Source organism: Nicotiana tabacum, chromosome 8, assembly GCF_000715075.1.
Source record: "Nicotiana tabacum cultivar K326 chromosome 8, ASM71507v2, whole genome shotgun sequence".
Taxonomy (NCBI): Eukaryota; Viridiplantae; Streptophyta; class Magnoliopsida; order Solanales; family Solanaceae; genus Nicotiana; species Nicotiana tabacum.
The window spans coordinates 146081267-146097927 of NC_134087.1; the positions used below are offsets into that span (position 1 = coordinate 146081267).

Genomic DNA, 16661 nt, shown 5'->3' on the forward strand with positions numbered 1-16661 from the left:
TGATGACCCTGTTTTTGTACAGGAACGCATTACAGGGCGGATCATTGGTACCGGACGCGAATCAGATGGACTTTATTACCTTATCCTTGCAAAATCACATGGACTCGCATCTTGTCTTCCTCCAATAACTTGTCCAGTTATTGATTCACCAGATTTATTACATAAACGATTAGGACATCCCAGTTTGTCAAAACTTCAGAAAATGGTACCTAGCTTATCTCACTTGTCCACTCTAGAGTGTGAGTCATGTCAGCTCGGTAAGCATACCCGCTCCCATTTCCCGTAGCGTCTTGATAATCGAGCAGTCACCTTTTACTTTAGTCCATTCCGATGTTTGGGGTCCTAGTTGGGTCAGCTCTACCTTGGGATTCCGCTACTTTGTCAGTTTCATTGATGATTATTCTAGGTGCACTTGGATAGTTTTGATGAAAAATCGATCTGAGTTGTTTTCTATTTTCCAGACCTTCCACGCTGAAATTCAAAATCAATTTGGAGTTTCTGTCCGCATATTTCGTAGTGATAATGCCCTAGAATATTTGTCTTCCCCATTTCAGCAGTTTATGAACTCCAATGGGATTATTCATCAAACATCTTGTCCGTACACATCCCAACAAAATGGGGTAGCTGAAAGAAAGAATAGACATCTTATTGAAACTGCTTGTTCCCTACTCATACAATCTCATGTTTCGTTGCGTTTTTGGGGGATGCAGTTCTTACATCTTGTTATCTTATTAATCGTATGCCATCTTCAGCTATCCAAAATCAAGTTCCATTCTCTGTCCTGTTTCCCCACTTACCTTTGTTCTCTCTTCCACCCCGTGTCTTTGGGAGTACGTGCTTTGTTCATAACCTTATTCCAGGAAAAGATAAGTTAGCTCCTCGTGCTCTTAAGTGCACATGTCTAGGTTACTCGAGAACGCAAAAGGGGTATCGATGTTATTCTCCTGACCTTCAGCGATTTCTTATGTCTACTGATGTTACCTTCTTTGAAACCCAATCATACTTCACAGGTCCAGTTAATCACTTAGATATTTCTGAGGTGCTACCAGTTCCTTCTTTTGGAGATTCTGTCCTTATCTCCCATTCATCTTCCTCCATAGCTCCACCACCTACAGTTCCAGTTGCAGCTCCACCACCTATAACTCCAGTGCCACCACCGAGTCCAGTGCCACCACCTAGTCCAGTTCCACCAACTATAGCTCCAATGCCACCACCTAGTCCAGTTCAACCTTCTACAGCTCCACCACTCCTAACTTATCATCGTCGTCCGTGCCCAGCATCAGGTCTAGCTGATTCACGTCCTGCACCTAACCCTGCTAATACTGTGGACTTGTCTCCTCTTAATCAACCGATTGCACTACGAAAAGGTATACGGTCCACACTTAATCCTAATCCTTATTATGTTGGTTTAAGTTACCATCGTCTGTCATCATCCCATTGTGCATTTGTGTCATCTTTGTCCTCTGTTTCCATCCCTAAGTCTACAGGTGAAGCACTGGGATGACCAGATGGTGACATGCTATGATTGACGAGATGTCTGCTTTATATACGAGTGGTACTTGGGAGCTTGTTCCTCTTCCTTCGGGTAAATCGGCTGTTGGTTGTCGTTGGGTGTATGTAGTCAAAGTTGGTCCAGATGGCCAGGTTGATCGACTCAAGGCTTGTGTGGTTGCCAAAGGGTATACTCAGATATTTGGACTCGATTACAGCGATACTTTCTCTCCCGTGGCTAAAATTGCATCAGTCCGCCTTTTACCTATCCATGGCTGCTGTTCGCCATTGGCCTCTCTATCAGTTGGACATTAAGAATGCTTTTCTTTACGGTGACCTTGAGGATGAGGTTTATATGGAGCAACCACCTGGTTTTGTTGCTCAGGGGGAGTCTAGTGGCCTTGTATGTCGGTTGCGCCGGTCCCTCTATGGTCTAAAGCAGTCTCCTCGATCCTGGTTTGGTAAGTTCAACACAGTTATTCAGGAGTTTGGCATGACTCGTAGTGAAGCTGTCACTTAGTATTTTATCGACATGCTGCTTCAAATCTCTGTATTTATCTGGTCGTTTATGTTGACGATATTGTTATTACCGGCAATGATCAGGATGGTATTAGTAAGTTGAAGCAACATCTCTTTCAGCACTTTCAGACTAAGGATCTGGGCAGATTAAAGTATTTTCTGGGTAAGGATCTGGGCAGATTAAAGTATTTTCTAGGTATTGAGGTCGCTTAGTGTAGCTCAGGTATTGTGATCTCACAACGGAAGTATGCCTTAGATATTCTTGAGGAGACAGGAATGACAGGTTGTAGACCTGTTGACACTCCGATGGATCCGAATTCTAAACTTCCCCCAGGACAGGGGGAGCCTCTTAGCGATCTTGCAAGATATAGGGGGTTGGTTGGTAAATTAAATTACCTCACAGTAACTAGACCTGGCATTTCCTTTCCTGTGAGTGTTGCGAGTCAGTTTATGGATTCTCCCTGTAATAGTCATTGGGATGCAGTTGTCCGTATTCTTCGGTATATAAAATCAACTCCAGGCAAAGGCTTATTGTTTGAGGATCGAGGCCATGAGCAGATCGTTGGATACTCAGATGCTGATTGGGCAGGATCACCTTGTGATAGACGTTCTACGTCTGGATATTGTGTCTTAGTAGGAGGAAATTTGGTGTCTTGGAAGAGCAAGGAACAGAATGTGGTTGCTCGGTCTAGTGCAGAAGCAGAATATCGAGCAATGACTATGGCCACATGTGAGCTAATTTGGATCAAACAGTTGCTCAAGGAGTTGAAATTTGGTGAGATTAGTCAGATGAGACTTGTGTGTGATAATCAAGCTGCTCTTCATATTGCGTCAAATCCAGTGTTCCATGAGAGAACTAAACACATCGAGATTGACTGTCACTTTGTTAGAGAAAAGATACTCTCGGGAGATATTGCTACAAAATTTGTGAAGTCGAATGATCAGCTTGCTGATATTTTCACCAAGTCCCTCACTGGTCCTCGTATTAGTTATATATGTAACAAGCTCGGTACATATGATTTATATGCACCAGCTTGAGGGGGAGTGTTAGTTTGATAGTTAAATAGTAGTAAATAACCCTAATCCCATATGTATTAGGAGTAGGACATGTATTATATATATATAGGGCTCATTGTATCATTGTCAATATTAATCAATGATATTTTCTCCCGTGCATTCTCACAGGCTCCCTAACTCCTGTCTCTGGAACAGGTTCTGTTGTTTGTACACATGATATTACATTATCATCTGTTCTCCATGTACCCGAGTTTCCTGTTAACCTGTTATCTATTAGCGCCATCACCAAAAAACTAAACTGTAGTGTCGAGTTCTTTCCTGATCATTGTATTTTTTAGGATCTCCAAACAAGGAAGAGGATTGGCAGTGGTAGATTGCATGATGAGTTATATTGGTTTGATGGAACTCGAGACTATAGTCATGCCTTTTTTGGAGGAAATAAGGATGTCAACCAAGAAATAATATAGTGGCATAGACGATTGGGGCACCCATCATTTTTTGCTTTAAAGAAGTTATATCCTAGTTTGTTTTCTAGAACTGAGTTTCAATCTTTGTTTTGTGATGCTTGTGAATTTGCCAAACATACTAGAAACTCTTATCCTTTGAGTGATAATAAAAATACAACTCCTTTTTCGACTATTCATTCTGATGTGGGGTCCTACTCAAACAGTTTCTTTATCTGGTAGTAGATGGTTTGTTACTTTTATTGATTGTTGCACTAGAATGACTTGGGTGTATTTGTTAAAAGCCAAAAGTTAAATTTTCTCCTGCTTTCAGTCATTTCATAAGATGATTTGCACTCAGTTTGAGGCTAAGATAAAAATCTTGCGTACTAATAATGGCACAAAATACATGGAAAAAAGTTTTGGTGCTTATTTGGAGTCTTATGGGATAATCCATCAAACTAGTTGTCCTTATACTAGTGCACAGAATAAGGTTGCAGAAAGGAAAAATAGGCATTTGTTAGAAGTGGCAAGATCTCTTATGTTTACCACGAATCTACCAAAACCTTACTGGGGATGCCATTTTAGTAGCTACCTATCTCATCAATAGAATGCCACTAAAAACCCTCAATTTTCAAACTCCTCTGGAAGTATTAATGGGTAAGAATGATTATACTGTTCCTCCGAAGGTATTTGGGTGTGTCTGCTTTGTTCACACTAAGAACATTGGGAAACTTGATCTTAGCGCCCTTAAGTGTGTCTTTATTGGGTATTCTCCAACACAGAAAGGGTACAAAAGCTATCATCCTCCCTCTAGGAGAATCTTTGTTAGCATGGATATTACCTTTTGAGAATCTAAGCCCTATTTCAGTATTACATCATCACCTCTTCAAGGGGAGAACTATAAAAGGGAAGAGATGCTAGTACCACAGGGGAAAGTAAAATTGAAGACAGAATGCAAGGGGATACTAATAGGCGTTTGGATAGACCTGATTTGAAAACTTACTCAAGGAAGAAATAGTGCAGAAGAAGTCATCATGCAATCTGCCGAAGCTGAACCTTCTTTTGCTGGTGAGTTACTTATATTTCGTAACGAGTTAGATGTACGTATTGGTCACAGAAAAGGAGTCGGATCTTGCACCACCAAACATCCTTTATCTAATTTTGTCTCCTATGTTTCTTTGTCTCCCTCCGATAGAGCCTATGCTTTGTCTATTTCTTCTGTGTCTATTCCCCAGAATTGGAGGGAAGCTTTTGCAGATCCTAAATAGCAGCATTTATGATTGAAAAAATGAAGGCCTTGTCAAAAAATGAAACTTGGGAACTTGTCACTTCACCAACAGACAAAAAGTTGGCTGGCTGCAAATGGGTCTTCGCTGTGAAGCACAAAACTAATGACTCATTTGAAAGATTCACAGCAAGATTGGTGGCTAAGGGATTCACTCAGACTTATGGAGTACATTATCAAGAGTCATTTGCCCTTGTTGCCAAAATGAACACCAATCATAATCATTTTGTGTCGTGCAACTAATCTTGATTGGGACTTACAACAGTTTGATGTGAAGAACGCATTTCTTCATGGAGACTTAGAAGAAGAGGTGTATATGGACATCCCACCTGGATTTGATACCAAACAAAGTCAAGGAAAAGTGTGCAGATTGAAGAAAGCCTTGTATGGACTAAAGCAATCTCCTAGAGCTTGGTTTGACAGATTTTGCAAAGCAATGATCTCCTTTGGCTACCAATAAAGCAACGTTGATCACACCCTCTTCATAGTACATCAAAAGGGTAAACTCACTCTTCTCATAGTTTATGTTGATGACATAGTAATGGCAGGAGATGACAAAGAGGAGATGACCCGATTGAAGAAGCTGTTGGCACAGGAATTTGAAATCAAAGATCTAGGAAAGTTGTAGTGCTTCTTGGGAATTGAGGTTGCTAGATCAAAAAGAAGAATCTTTATTTCTCAAAGGAAGTATATTTTGGATCTCTTGAAAGAAACTGGTATGACAGGTTGCAAACCGATAGAATCACCGATTGAAAGTAATCACAAGTTTCAAAGCGGAGCTGGAAAGTCAGTTGATAAGGAAAGATATCAAAGACTGGTTGAAAGACTCATTTATCTCTCCCATACTAGACCAGCCATAGTCTATTCAGTCAACCTGGTGAGTCAGTTCATGCATGATCCCCGAGATCCTCATATGCAAGCTGTCTTTCATATTTTGCGATATTTGAAGTCTGCTCCTGGAAAAGGTCTATTGTTCTCCAAACATAGTCACCTCCGGATAGAAGCCTTTACAGATGCGGATTGTGCTAGATCTCTAGATGATAGAAGATCTACATCCGGTTATTGTACATTCGTAGGAGGAAACTTAGTTACTTGGAGAAGCAAGAAGCAAAGTGTAGTCGCTAGATCAAGTGCAGAGGCAGAATACAAAGCTATGGCCCAGGGTGTATGTGAACTTTTGTGGATACAAAAGCTACTAGAGGAATTGAGATTGTCTGAAAAAGGGAAACTTTCCTTGTATTGTGATAACAAGGCTGCCATTAGTATAGCTCATAATCCAGTCCAGCATGACCGAACAAAGCATATCGACACTTCATAAAAAAAAGTTACAAGTGGTGTCTTGAGTTTGTTCCATGTGTCATCTGAAAAGCAGCTAGTTGATGTGTAGAGCTGTCGGGGCCGGGCTAGCCCAGCCCAGCCCACGCGGGCCTTAGCAATTGACGGGCTAGGTTGGGCTAGCCCACCATTTTGATGGGCCTTATAATGGTCAGCCCACCCCAGCATGTGGGCTGCGGGCCCCCACGGGCCGGCCCATCATTTTTTAAATATAATTTTATATTTTTTCTTTAAGTTCTAACCTAAAAAGATAAATATTTAAAAGTTAAAAAAATCTTATTGGAAAAAATTCACAAAACTTAATAACTTTTTAACTGTTCCAATATATCACAATAAACACTAAAAAAGTAAAAGATAAAGACTATTTTTTCATTTACTAAAAGTCAAAACTCAAAACAAACTATTCAAGAGAACGTCCATGACGCTTATGGGATATCCAATACATCATCTTCATCAAACATATTTGAATCCGCTTGTGAGAAGGTTTTCTTAATATCTTCACTTTCATCTACATCTACAATTCGTATGCAATATTAATTAGTTAAATATTAAGAATAATTAAATTTTTAAAACTAATTAACGTTTTAAGATTTTGATCTTTTAATATGATGAGCTTAATAAACTTTAAGTTTTGATATTCTTCTTGATATTTTTTGTGTTGTATAATTTTCATATTTTATATATTTCAAATACATATTTTTATTAGGCCCACGGGCCGGTCCAGCCCAGCCTCAGTCAAGCCTCACGGGCCACGGGCTTACTGGGCTAGGCTTAAGAGCCTCGTTTTTAAATGGGCTCTAAAAATTTTAGCCTAGCCCTGCTTAATCACGGGTTGGGCTAGCCCAACGGGCCAAACCCATATTGACGGCTCTATTGATGTGTTTACCAAAGGTCTCAACAAATGAACTTTCCATACACTAGTTTGCAAGTTGGGCATGTGTGACATCTTTGCACCAACTTGAGGGGGAGTGTTGACCAACTTAATTATAGGAGAAAAATCAGAGAATCAAATATGTAATTAATAGCTTGATTGTAGGAAAATTGTATTGTAGCTGAATATTCTCTCATTATTTTCATTTATTTACTTTCCTAGAATAGCTATAGAACTTTTGTATAAAGGCATGTATCAGTATGATGTAAAATACATTGAAATACAAAGAAGCCTTCTCTTCTTCTCAATTTCATCATGGTATCAGAGCCATTGCTGCCCTTTTGAGGTGAGGTTTCTCCCTCTGCAGCACTAGGGTTCCATAGGTTGAGTTTTCTCCCTCTTTCTTTTAGTTTTCTTGCCCCGGACGAACACTGCAATACCGACGTTACCATCCATGGCACGGAGGGCGGTGGGTGGCTCTGATACCATTGATACAACCCAGGAAGAACCACACCCCAAAAGCTAACTATTAAGTTGGGAGAGCCCAAGGCTATATAAACTCCACATTAGCACATTGCAATACTGATGTGGGACTCAAGTACCATACATTGCAATGGACCATAACAGAGTAACATTAGACGATTTTACTTAGGCGAATATTTGTGACACCAAATCTGGTTATTTTCTTAGCTTTTTGATTAACTGTTCAATTATCAGATCTTCTTGATCTCTCAACATTGATGTGTCTTCATAATCTCTACGTTGATATGCTCGTTTGTTTACACAGTATACCCAAAATTTGTGCTGCAGAGTTTCATCCGCTTATCTGCAGTCCATTTCTTTGACTTTTGAGAACATCTAATGTGGTCGATTTTACTTACTAACACCCCCCCCCCCACCCCCCAAATAAAAAATGTGGACAAGCATTTCTTGTAGAATTTGAAGTTATATCTTAAGAACTCTGATAACTTCTACTTTGTTATCTAGCTGATGTGTTTGTTGCTTGTTCTACTATTAATACAGGTGCGAGTTGTTTCCCCAGATAAAGATTTTTTCCAGATTCTGTCTCCTTCATTACGCCTTCTACGAATAGCTCCTCGTGGATTTGAGTCAGTGCACCTCACTTCAGCATGTTGATTAATTTGTGCTGGTTGAGACTTGAATCAGTTGATATCAGCATTTTTGCACTGTTGATCAGTTTATCATACTTTGCTTCATGATGTATATCTGAGCACTTCATCCTTTTCTTTTACCTTTGGGATTGTATAGGATCAAGTCATCAAACTGAAATAGATGCCACAGTAAATTAAACTGCAGGAACTATTATGGTAAACTTGGGATGTCATGAGATGCACTTAGAATAGGGTAGGAGATACAACTTTTGCTGAAGTACTTTATTGTTGTACCCAAAATCAACTATTTACGTACTTCAGATGTTGTTTAAAGCACAATTGTCTTTCTGACTCTGTCCAAGTAAAAGGGGAGACATTCCAGCTAATGGATGGATTAAGCGTTTGGGGATATGGTGAATTTGATTCATATATTTATAAGAAAATTTGTTATTGTGCCTATATTTGATGTTTTTCATGGTACAACAACTATCGAGGGAACTTAATATGGCATGAGTATTTTGGAATTGATAGGACGGATTCTGAATTCCAGGAGTGTCTTGGAAATTAATGAACCAACATGTCTTATCAAGGAAGTACACCTTGAAATTTAATGGTTGACTAAGGTGAATCATGGACTAGCTTGGCATATCCACAAGTTGAGTCAGCATTATGTGGAGATAACTACAATGAGTAGTTCCGTTATCTTTAAGGATAAGATATAGTAAATGCTGCGCATAGTCTTTTTTCCCTTTACCATTAGTTTTCCTATGATTTTGATGCCTTCTGTTGTTTCATTATGAATTGTGTCCAATGATTTTGATGCCTTTTGTTGTTTCATTATGGATTGTGTCCATGGTTTTATTTGTCTCATTTTTCTGTCATCATACCCATGCAACTGTATTCTGCAACACTTTCTAAGTCCTTCGGCCTTTTCTTACATTTTGCAGGATGGTCTCATTTGGAATGGAGGATTTTGCTGGAAAATATGGAGGGCTAAAACCGTCTCAATTTGTTGATTTGATCTCACTTACGGGTGATAAATCTGATAACATACCAGGTTTATCTGTGCTGCCTTAAGTAAACTTTTCTGTATAATGAAGGGTAGATTGATGTAGATTGCTCAGGGCCTTCTCTTTGTTTTCAACTAAACTCGCTCAGGCCCTCCAACTTCTGAAACACCCTTAGCCAGAAATCTTCTGCCAAGAATGTATCAAGTTGCATCAGAAGCCTTTAAGACTTGAGCAAAAGAAAAGTATTAGCAAACATACTTAGGTCCATTTTCATTGGAGGTCCGAGTAAGTAATGTAAAAGTAATGCTGGCCTATTTATTGCATTCTGAAAGTTAAAGTTAAGTGATAACTGATCCAAATGACGAGATACAGAAAAATTTTGAGTTCTTAAAAATGGAAATGACTTGAGTGATTGTAGGAGGCATTTCATGGGACCTTCACTCTCATCGTAACAGCCCAACTGAAGAGGATAAAAAAATATCTGTATCTCATTACTTCGGAATCGGTGTTGTATAGATCACTTATAAAACATGGTGCTGTTAGTTTCATGTGCTCTCCCTGTGGACAGATTTCGGTATCTTTCCAATATATCACAGAGTCGATAACTCTGTTTAACTGGACCGAAAAAAGTAGTTTACTAGTAGATCTCATTCAGCTTCAGCTTAATGATAGTACTTCATTGGAATCTGTCATCTGATAAAACTTTGCTTTTCACTAATCTGGCATTATATTCTTTGTTTTTGTTTCCATGTGCAGGTGTTCATGGGATTGGAGATGTACATGCAATTCAGCTTATTATGAAATTTGGTAAGTTAATTAATGTTAGTAAGCTAGTCTGGAGATCCTTAATTTTGTCGGGCAGTTATAACTGCTTCCCCTCCTTTTGAAGGATAAATCCTTTCCATGATGGCCTCGTTTCCTGCATGTTACTGCTACACTTTATAAGTACTTGCAAATATAGTGCACATGAAAAAGTTTGTAATCAGAAGCAGGGGCGGATTTAGGGGGGCGCAAGGGGGTCCATCCGAAACCCCTTTGCCGAAAAAATACACTGTATATATAAGGCAAAATCTGTTTTTTACCTCTATATATTAAGTTTTGAACCCCCTTAACACAATCCAAAAGTGTAGTTTAGTGGTCAAGGGGGTTCAAAATCTACATAAGGTCATGAGTTCAATTCCCACTAGATACAATTTTTTTTTTTGAACCCCCTTCGTAGAGATCCTGCCTCCGCCACTGATCAGAAGTATTGTTAAAGCCTATAGGTTGCTGGGTTTCTAGATAACGTGGTTGAAGGTAAATTTTTTTTGTCCAACGCAATGGTCTGACATGCAAAATATTCACTCTGACTAAAAATTAAAATCTTGCCATTTCTGTCAATCTCTGCTCACTTCCCTTAAAAAAGAAGTTCAGATTGATTTTATGTTACGGGCTCACATTTACATCTCTCGGTGTCACTTTTTCCTCTATTCTTTAATTAGTAACACGAAAGCTGATACAACGCCCAGGGGCAGATTTACCTTATTAGGTAGGGGTGCCTCGTCACCTGCATGCCCATCTAAAATTCTGAGTATACATGTAGATATCTGTGACAAAACTGAAATGGTTTAAATGACACCTGCATTAAACAAAACAAATTTGGGTGCAGTGGTTCAGTGAGGCCTCTGAAATCTTTTATTTCATAATATATCAGAGTTCTATCCTCAGTGAAGACATCCCCGAGAGTTGTTGCCTCCTTTTCTTTGTTCTTTTCTTTTCTTTTCCCTACTTGTTATTCCTTTTGTTCTGTCACGACTAAAATCCTGATGACACCTAACCCCAACTCTCTACGTGAGCCAACATTTGCAATTAACAAAGCAAAACAAATAAAGGATAATTAGTTATGATATAAATAAAACATATTAAGTCTCACAACATCAACCAAAAGCTGAAAATATTATAATAATCTCCCAAAACCCGATAATACGAAATCATGAGCAACTAAATAGTGTACATCTGAATCGCCATATTAAACTACTGTCTGTACCAAAATAACTGTAGGATACATACGAAAGGGACTCCATAAGTTGCGAATCAAGTACGTCAGCTCACCACGGTGTCCTACAAGCTGCTAAGCGGCCCTCCGCTGGGTCCAATAGCAGGATCTGCACAAAAATGTACAAAAATGTAGTATAAGTACAAAACGTGTACCCAGTAAGCATCAAGTCTAACTCCGATGAAGTAGTGGTGTGATTTAGACAAAAGTGACATAATTCAATAACATGTTAAACTCATAACAATGTACAATAAAAGAAAGAAAAACTAAGAAACCACAAATACAAGTAGTAAGGTACACAACCAAGAATCAACTATTAAGCATGCTTTCCAGAAAAGTTGATAAAGGACGTAATTAAAGCACAACTTCAACATATATGGATGATATGCATCAAGTAGCATGTATATGCATGCCTCTACATGATTCTACAATGTCCATGCAGGTGAAAGAGTTTATCTCTGCCTCAATCGACACCCCAGGTGCTCGACACTTCCCAGGTGTCCCATATCATTGCGCACACACGGCCTAATGTAATATGGGTAATCACGTGCCTCCTGAGGATGGATCCAAATCCATGAGCTGAGCATCATAGCTCCATGATGAATCATCAATATCTCAGAAATCAGTCATCGGACCGCACAAAATGTACCATCGTGCCCAATCATTATATCCGCATGGAATGTCCCATCATGCCAACCTCAGTCCATAGCAGAGTACCATTGCATGTATGTATGTTTATGAACAAGAAATAAGCATATATGATGCATATGGACAGAGGAAATCACCATGCAGAGATATATGCATAAGTAGAAGTATGACTACCGCTACAACGTATAATCCAATATATCGAATAACCCATCATGTCAAAATAAAGCATCAAAAGCCTTGACATAATATCTATAGCATGATTTAAGCTGCTCAAGTAGTCATACAAACAAATAAAACATAACATTGACCAGAAGAAATATATCTCAATCAAGGCATAAGGAAGCCTAAATTCTACTCCCAAATATGGTATAACCTCAGCGCCCACATATACGCTCGTCACCTCGCATATTCAACCTTCCAATATGCTCTTTCCTCTATCATTGCCTTTCAAATGCTCCAAATCTAGCCAAATAATACTTAACGGAGTCAAATAAAGTCATAGAAACCAACTCCAAACAATAAAGCTTCAATCTTTAATCAAATCTCAAAGACCAAATAAAAAGTCAAGTCGGGGCCACATGGTAAAAATCCGAGTCCAAGGTCAAATCCCATTGACTTATAACTCCACGAGTTCAAATATGTGATTAGTTCTTAATTCGAGTCCAAATTGGTGTTCAAAACCTCAAAATACACTCAAGATTCAGACAAAACCCCGAAATTTCTCTCTTTGATTCCATGTTTATGTGTAGAAATTCATAGAGAATCAAGGTTTATGAATAATTCCAAGTAAGAATTACTTACCCTCAAGATTGGGGTAAAATCCATCTTTAAAATCTCCTTTTCCAGTTCTACAAAACTGAAAAATGGTGAAAATAAGCTAAATCTCGAAATCTGGACAAAATATACCATTGGGCAAAAATATGTAACTCGCTATCCCGACGTGCACCTCAAGTGATTGCGGAGACCAGCGTTTGAGGCCACAACGACTGCGATGCACCCCATGCGATTGTAAAGAACACCCATGCACACACCTACGCGATTGCGACCTCTTGCACGTGTACGCGAAGGAAAAATCCCTAGCCCCAAATTCAATCTACGCGATGGCCATCCTAGTCCACGCGATCTTGATTCACTGCTGTGCATAGTTGAGTCATGTTCCAAAATGCTCCAAAACCACCCCGAAACTCATTCGAGCCCTCGGGACCATATCCAATCATCCTAAAAAGTTCATATACCCTATACAAACTTGGGCAAAGGCTCGAAACACTAACACCAACATCAAAACCAAGAATAAAGCCTCAAACCAAAGATCTCAAATATTCTTAAGTTCAACCTTTCAACTTTAAATTAAATTTGTCGAATCATCCCCTGACCACCCGAGATCCGAATCGAACATATGTACAAGTCCCAAATCATCATACGAACCTATTAGGACCTTTTAAATTACCAATCCGAGCCCGTTAACCCAAAATATTGACTTTGGTCAACTTTTTTAACCTTAAGCCTTTAGTTAAGAATTAAGTATGCCAAATCAGTCCTGAACCTCTCGGGAACCAAACCACCCATACTTGCAAGTCATAAAACACCAAAGCAACCTGTGAGTAGCATGAAACAGGGGAATAGAGTTCGTGAATTCAAAATGAACGGTCGAGTCGTTACATTCTCCGTTTCATAAACAAATGTTCGTGCTCGAATGAGTTTAGAAATGTACCTGGACCGCTGAAAAGGTATGGATGTCTACTCCGCATAGCTGACTCAGACTCCCAAATTGCCTCCTTGCTCGATTTCTCCTTCACCGAAGGGATCTCCTTTGACCTCAACATTCGAACATGCCTCTCCAAAATAGCTACCGGCTCTTCTTCATAGGCCAAAATGCTCATCTAGATGCACTATGCTGAAGTCCAAAACATATGACCACTCTTCCTAATACTTTCAAATCATAGAAACATAAAATACCGAATGTACCCTCGATACGCTTGGAGGAAAAGCAAGCCTATAAGGCATCTTACCAACTCTTTCCACCACCTGAAATGGGCCAATAAACCCCAGACTCAACTTGCCCTTCTTTTCAAATCTCGTCACACCCTTCATGGTCGAAACTTTCAGAAGTACCGTCTTACCCTCCATGAATGCCACATTATGAATCATCTTGTCCGCATAACTCTTCTGCCTACTCTGTGTTGTCCAAAGTCGTTCTTGAATCACCTTTACTTTCTCCAAGACATCTGTAGATTTTTGAGAAGAAGCAAAGGCTTCTTTTATTTCTGTATATTTCTTACATCCCTAACTAAATGTATTTATACACTAGGTCCTATGACTATTTTAGGAAGGAAAATAAATTACAATCAATCAGAATCAAATCTTTCCTAATAATTAAGCCAATCAACACTCCAAGTTAGTGCAAGATGTCACACATGCCCAACTTGCAAACCAGTGTATGAAAAGTACGTTTGTTGAGACCCTTGGTAAACACATAAGCTAATTGTTTTTCTGATGGTACATGAAACAAAGTCAAGACACTAGTTGTAACTTTTTCTTTGATGAAGTATCAATCAATTTTCACATGCTTTGTTCGGTAATGCTATTGGATTATGAGCTATACTGATGGAAGCCTTATTGTCACAGTGCAAGGAAAATCTTTTTCACACAGTCTCAATTCTTCTAGTAGCTTGTGTAGCCAAAGCAGTTCGCAAACACCCTGGGCCATAACTCTATATTCTGCCTTCATACTTGATCTAGCAACTACACTTTGCTTCTTACTTCTCCAAGTAACCAAGTTTCCTCCTACGAGCATAGAATAACCGGATGTGGATCTTCTGTCATCCAGAGATACAGCCCAATCCGCGTCTGTAAAGGCTTCTATTTGGAGGGGACCATGTTTGGAGAAAAGTAGACCTTTCCCTGGAGCAAACTTTAGATACCGCAAAATGTGAAAGACAACTTGCATGTGAGGATCTCAGGGATCATGCATGAACTGACTCATTAGGCTAACAGAATAGGCTACATCTGGTCTAGTGCGGGAGAGATAAATGTGTCTTCCAACCAGCCTCTAATATCTCTCCTTATCAACTGACTCTCCAACTCCGCTTTGTAACTTGTGATTGCTTTCAACGGACAATTCTGCGAGTCTGCAACTTGTCATACCAGTTTCTTTCAAGAGATCTAGAATATACTTCCTCTAAGAAATAAAGATTCCTCTTTTTGATCTAATAACCTCAATTCCTAAGAAGTACTGCAATTTTCCTAGATCCTTGATCTCAAATTCATGTGCCAACCATTTCTTCAATTTGGCCATCTCCTCTTTGTCTTATGATGGGTTTACTCGTATGATGTCTTATAAAGAGGGTGTGATCACCGTTACTTTGTTGGTTTACAAAGGAGATCATTGCTTTGCGAAATCTATCAAAGGAAGCTCTTAGTGATTGCTTCAGTTCGTACAAGGCTTTCTTCAATCTGCTTACCTTTCCTTGACTTTGTGCAATATCAAATCCAAGAGAAATCTCCATATACATCTCTTCTTCTAAGTCTCCATGAAGAAATACATTCTTCACATCAAACTGTTGCAAGTCCCAATCAAGATTAGCTGCACAAGACAGAGAATTCGAATAGTGTTCATTTTAGCAATAGGGGCAAATGTGTCTTGATAATCCACTCCATAAGTCTGAGTGAATCCCTTAGCCACCAATCTTGCTTTGAATCTTTCAATTAAGCCATCACCTTTGTGCTTCACGGTGAAGACCCATTTGCAACCAACCAACTTGTTGTCTCATGGTGAAGTGACAAGTTCCCAAAGTCTTATTTTTTGACAAGACCTTAATTTCTTCAATCATAGCTTGTTTTCATTTAGGATCTGCAAAAGCTTCCCTCTAATTCTAGGAATAGACACAGAAGAAATAGACAAGACAAAGGCTTTATAGAAGGAAACAAAATTATGGGAGACAGAATTAAATTAAGGGTGTTTGGTGGTGCAAGATCTGACTTCTTTTCTGTGTGGAATAGGTTCATCTAACTAATTAGGAAATGTAGATAACTCACTAGTAGAAGAAGGTTCAACTTCGATAGATTGCATGATGACTTCTTCTGCTCTATTTCTTCTTGAGTAAGTTTTCAAATCAGGCCTATCCAAACGCTCAATAGTCTCCTCCTGAATTCTTTCTCCAATTTCATTTTCCCATGTGACAATGTCATCAAGAGGTCCAGTAATGGAACTAGGTAGAAGCACCTCTTCTTCCTTACTGCTCACCCTGTAGAGGTGATGAGGTAATACTGAAATAGGGCTCAGATTCTCGAAAAGTAACATCCATGCTAACAAAAGATCTCCTAAAGGGAGGATGATAACATTTGTAGCCTTTCTATGTTGGAGAATACCCAATGAAAACACGCTTTATAGCTCTAGGATCAAGTTTTCCAGAATTTTCCCTTTTTGAAGATCCTGAAAAATACAATGATCGGGAAAGAACTCAATTTTACAGTTTAAAACTTTGGTGATGGCGGTAACAGATAAAAGAAGATTGACATGGAACTTCGGGACATGGAGCACGGATGATAATTTAATATTTGGAGTACAAACGACAGAACCTGTTCCTAGCTCTCTTATTGAGAATGCTCATTCAATGAGCATTCTCAATATTATGCCTTGAAGAAGACTCGAACCTCCATGCTATTTAGCACGATATTTTGAGTCTCGCGTGATCATTTCACCACCAAGGCATCTTGAAAGTTAATCGTATTCCATGAATATGATATCTATCTAGTGTGATGTATGGAATATATGACAAAGGTGGTTCTATTGATCGGTCATGTCATATAGGCCCGAGATGGATATCCAATTGCTTTGATTTGAATTATCCGGAGAATGCAATGCCTGATATAGACAGGTGTTAAAGAACCAT

General features: G+C 39.1%; 1 protein-coding gene across 12 annotated transcripts in view; it reads left to right on the plus strand.

Moving 5' to 3' along the window:
- LOC107832360 (uncharacterized) overlaps positions 1 to 16661 on the plus strand; it is a 56374-nt gene that overhangs the window by 27142 nt on the left and 12571 nt on the right. For 10 of the 12 annotated variants that reach the window (XM_075219743.1, XM_075219737.1, XM_075219739.1 and 7 more), the window contains 3 exons: positions 7988 to 8073; positions 9024 to 9133; positions 9843 to 9893. In XM_075219743.1, the coding sequence (XP_075075844.1) occupies positions 7988 to 8073; positions 9024 to 9133; positions 9843 to 9893 (247 nt within the window). The remainder of the gene's footprint in view (positions 1 to 7987; positions 8074 to 9023; positions 9134 to 9842; positions 9894 to 16661) is intronic. The other 2 variants (XM_075219742.1, XM_075219736.1) reach the window with 1 other exon arrangement.